This window comes from Protobothrops mucrosquamatus, unplaced genomic scaffold (genome assembly GCF_001527695.2).
Source record: "Protobothrops mucrosquamatus isolate PMUCROS unplaced genomic scaffold, P.Mucros_1.0 scaffold2729, whole genome shotgun sequence".
Lineage (NCBI taxonomy): Eukaryota > Metazoa > Chordata > Lepidosauria > Squamata > Viperidae > Protobothrops > Protobothrops mucrosquamatus.
Genome location: NW_015388772.1, coordinates 87,770 through 92,839, shown reverse-complemented (window position 1 = coordinate 92,839; position 5,070 = coordinate 87,770). Strand labels below are relative to the sequence as shown.

The window sequence follows — 5,070 nt, the reverse complement described above, 5'->3', positions numbered from 1 at the left end:
AGCCCTGCCTAGCCAAGTGTAGTGGGGGAGGGAAAGAGCCAGCACAGGCAAGGACTTACAGTGAGAGAGTCCTCTGGAGCTGCAAAGGCCCCAGGCTCACTTCTGGCTCACCCTCCCCCATGAGAAAGGAGGAGGGGGGTGGAGACAGGAGAGCCTATAAAAGGAGGCAGTTTGGGCAGGAGAGGGAGAGAGAAAAAAAGCAGCAGCCTTGGGAGGAGGTGGAGTCAGCTGCACGGAGGAGGAGAAGGAATCAAGCAGGCTGAGGAATCAAGCAGGCTGGCCATGAGCCGATCTACAACTGCTGTGGCAGCCACCTGTGCTGGCAGCAGCAAACAGGCAAGAAATGCAGCGGGGGAGGGGTCGCCCTCCAAGAGGAATGAAAAAAGGCAGCAATGGCTGGAGGTGAGGCACGAGGGAGGGAGATGGAGAGTGGAAGGATTCTTGTGTGCTTTTGTGACTTTGAAGTTCTGGGATTTGTGCAATGTGGGCTTTGTGTTCTTAAGGAGTGTTTGGCAATTTCTATTTGGCTGATGTCTCCTGTTAGCTTCTATTGCTCTGCTGTTGTTAGCTGTAAGTTTTGCTGCAAGGGATTTTGAAGTATTTTTCTCCTGAATGGATTTTGCCTGTAGCATTCTTTTACTTATGAATGGAGCCATTTGGGGAGGCTGCCTTAGCCTGCAGCCAGTACTTACATTTTTTTTCTTCCTTAAGTGCCAGCTGCCCTCCTTACTTTCCTTTCTAGCCAGTAGCTAATTCTTAAAGGGGAACGTGCCTTTTTAAGCTAGTTCACTCAGCAGCTTGTCTTTTCTGTCTCTGGAGGCCTTTCCTTGTTTGATCAATATACGGAAGAGGAAAAATATGGGGGGGGGGGGTTTCAAATTCTTCCTTCAGAAGGAGATGGGAATGAGAAAAAGGGAGGCAGGGAAGGGAGGGAGGAAAGGAAGTCCCGCCTTAGCACTTGGCCACCAGCAGCTCTGCCATTGACTTTGCTTGTCAAAAGGTTGCAGAAGGGGATCACATGACCCTGGAACACTGTGACGATTGTAAATATGAATCAGTTGCCAAGCATCCAAATATAAATCACATGACCCTGGGCATGCTGCAATGGTCATAAGTGTGAACAATGGTCATAAGTCATTTCAGTGCAATTGCAACTTTGAACAGGTGTTTTTTTTGGTCATCAAGTTTTTGACACCTTGCTAGGTGGTACTCAAATATTGCCATATCCTAAAAGTGGTACAATCGGTAAAAAGGTTGAAAAGCCCTGCTTTAAAAAGCCCATAATCTAGAATGATTTCTCTATTAATTTTTCCCCCAGAATAGATTTGGGAAGGACAGAATATAGGTTGTTTTCATCTAAGCTGCCTAAAATTCACCCAGTACGTAGATCCTCTTGGTGTCAATAAAAGCCACACATCCCACTTGTTGTTCATCCCTGTAGCTCACCTGTACAGACCTGTGAATTTCCCATGTGTGAGAATCAGCTTGTCACCATCATCTTCCCTTCCCCAACATCCACCTTCAACAGGCAGCTAACACTTTGCTTAATTGTCTTGCAGAAAGCTGTTGCAACTGGGGCAGTAGACAGACTGACGGACACCAGCAAATACACGGGTTCTCACAAGGAACGCTTTGACGAAAGTGGCAAAGGCAAAGGGATAGCTGGGCGTGCAGAGCTGACAGACAACAGCGGCTATGTTGGGGCTTATAAGGGAGCTGGGACTTATGATAAGAGCCACTAGATGTGAAGCGGGGCCTCCTGGAAAACCTGCCGTTCTCCTTGGCCTTGGAATGAGAGGCCAATAAAGACCTGTTCTAAATGATTGTGTTTAGTGTTTGTGGGACTATATAGTCATTCAATCTTACGATTAATCGCAGATATACTGCAGCGCTCCCCAGCCTTTCTATCCTCCATTCCCCTCCACTGAATCCCTGCAGGTTTCGACCTGTTTCCTACCCCACCAGGGTAACCCCTGGAAGCAGCCCAGCAACAAAGCAGCTTGCTTTGCTTTCTTAACACAACTCTGCAGTGTTCTGTATTGCTGCGGAACATTATGGAATGCTGTGGAGTTCACATTAAGAAAATGAAGCAGGTCACTTTGTTGTTGGCCAGGTAATGCAATCCTGGAAGTGGCCATCAATTGGGCAGTCCCAAGGCAATCACTTGAGTGCTTCACTTAACAGCCATCAAGATCTCCGACCATAAAGGGCAGGCTCCAATATAGTCATAAGTCAAGGACTACTTGTACTCCAACATCTCTTGTTTCCTCGTCACTCCCAGATCTGCTCCCCTTAGTTTGTATGAGAAGCTAGGATTTTTGGCACTAATGTGTATTGCATAATGTGCAACACATAAAACATGATATAAAACAAATTCATGCCTGTACCTATACAGCATTGAGACAAAGGTTGTAAGTATATAAATGAGCCCAGATCATTTATCTTCTACACTTCACGCCTTGCTCTGCGGAAACATAAGCTACAATAAATTGTAAGTTATAATTAAATTAGGACATCATCCAGGAACATTGGCAGTTCTGGTTTATTGGCAACAAGATACAGAGCCCTCCATGAACTGAAAAAGATCTACAAGTGGGGCACTGCTGTTCCTTCTGTGCATTCCCTAAAGACTAACACATATGTTTAACTCCCATTGTTTCTCCCATTTGAGGCTAATTGTTTTACTATTTCCTGGCTAAGAACAGGAAAAAGACTCAGACTCATAGTACTCATAGAAGTACTCATAGAGGTGAGGCTCTGGGAACCCTGGTTGACCAAGTCATAAATCTGGCTCAAGCCTACACTATGAGGAATATCCAATCCATCACAACAGGAAAAGAATTAGGGTATCTAAGAAATGGAGTTTCATCATCTGTACTAGCCAATTCAATTCAATATATTTTGGCCTCTGGAATGTGGCTAAAAGAGATGATGGCATATATATCATTAAGGCTTGAACCCTCTCTCTCTCTCTCTGTGTGTGTGTGTGTGTGTGTGTGTGTGTGTTTGTGTGTGTGTATGTAGGTGTGTATGTGTGTGTATATATATACATGTACACACACACATATATAATTATAAAACAGCCATACATATATAGAAGCAAGCATGATTGAATTTTGAGGACCTAACATCTTCATGCCTACAATTGGCATCTTTTCATATCCCATAGATTAATTTGACAGCTCAGAGATAAGTTTTGCAAGTGTAAGATGCAAGTTAATTCTTTTATCAATAAGCTTTTTAGTAGAGGCCTGGATAAGAATCTGTAAGAAAAGAACATCCAAAGTCAGTATGAAGAAACTCTTGTGTCTCTTTGAATATGGCAATGAAAGGAAATGAGGCATGCCATGTGGATTAAGATGTGGTACATAATGAAGGATCTTCCAAAACAAGGGAACAATTCTAACCCTTTCCTTATTTAGATGCCAATCACTATAGGAGCTTTGCAGCGATTGTAACTTGAGGACCAGGTCTTAAATAGTTTTTTTTGTGTGTGTGTGTGTGTTTGTCATAACTTTGAAAGGTAAGTTAAGAACTAACTATAATAGTAAACACTTTCAAAAAGGTACCACAGACTACCACCTTTATTTATTCATTTATATGGCTGCCCATCTCAAGTGATTCTGGGAGAGAGTCTGGGAGAGTCGCCATGAGATCTTGAAAAAGGTACAGATAGTCCCCCAGTTAAGAATGTCTGACTTAAGGACAACCCTTAGATATGAACATGCTGCCTGTTACTAAAAGAAGTGGCTGGCATTGTCCTTCCTCAAGCGAATGAACTGTTGAAGTCATGCAATGTTTTATGAATCATTGAAGCCATATGTTTTCAATAAACAGCCTATTTTCAGTGGTTTTCAGTAACTTATGAAAACATTACATGGCTTCAGCGATTTGTCAGCTTGAGGAAGGACAACGCTCTCTGCCATTTTTAATAATAGCCTATTTGTACATATAAGTTCTGTCTTGCATACAGGTAGTCTCGACTTACAACAGTTCATTTAGTGACCGTTCAAAGTTACAATATCACTGAAAAAAGTGACTTATGACTGTTTTTCACACTTACGACCATTGATGTATCCCCATAATCACATGATCAAAAATTGGATGCTTGGCAACTGGTTCATATTTATGACGGTTGCAGTGTCCCAGGGTCATGTGATCTTTCGCGACCGTCTGACAAGTAAAGTCAATGGGAAAGTCACTACTAATTTAACAACTACAGTGTTTCACTTAACAACTGTGGCAAGAAAGGTAGTAAAATGGGGCACAAAATTAACAACTGTCTTACTTAGCAACATAAATTTTCAGCTCAATTGTGGTTGTAAGTTGAGGACTACCTGTACAAATTTGAGTTAAAGATACAGTTAAGAATGGAACTTGTGGGCAATGGTATTCTCCATGACCCTGACACTTTTAAACTTTGGAGAAGACTTCTGAGAATATCAATATTTAAGGAAACAAATGGATTACCAAACAAATCCAGAGTTCCCACTCAAAGCCTAAATAACCAGGCTCACTCAGGCAAACACCTAGCTCTCTGGAGAAACCTGTAATGCTGGGAAAGGTGGAAGGAAAGAGAAGAAACGGACAACCAGCATCAAGCTGGCACTTAATAAACATCCACACTGCACAATTCCCTTAATGGCCGGCAGAGAGCAGTAGCCCATCACAAACTTCCATAGTTTTTGAAGCAATATGTTGATCCTAAATTGTCTCCTCACTCCATAGGAAGAGCTGGTACAGTTTGTATTTTATCTAGTCAATATCCTTCATAAGAGTTGGACAGCTAAGAAACTTTTAATACATTATTTCAGTACTGTAGTACTTTAACACTTTTCTACTGAAATAAAATGCTTTAATAATAGCAGTAGCACATTATTATTATTATTATTATTATTTTAATTTCTATACCGCCCTTCTCCCGCAGGACTCAGGGCGGTGCACAGCATATTAAAAACAGATACAATAACAATATACAAAAATAAAACCCTTCTAAAACCAAATTAAAAACCAAATATTAGAGGCTGTGTTCCAATTAAAATTATACTTAAAATCGTCCCTAAATAAAAT

At 41.7% G+C, this 5,070-nt stretch overlaps 1 protein-coding gene across 1 annotated transcript in view; it reads left to right on the top strand.

Annotated features, from left to right (window-relative positions):
* The window catches only part of LOC107296277 (tubulin polymerization-promoting protein family member 2-like), a 5,715-nt gene extending 3,973 nt beyond the window's left edge, over positions 1 to 1,742 (top strand). Inside the window, exon 3 of the mRNA XM_015825622.1 lies at positions 1,560 to 1,742. Coding sequence (XP_015681108.1) covers positions 1,560 to 1,742 — 183 coding nt within the window. The remainder of the gene's footprint in view (positions 1 to 1,559) is intronic.
* Positions 1,743 to 5,070: the final 3,328 nt, after the last annotated feature.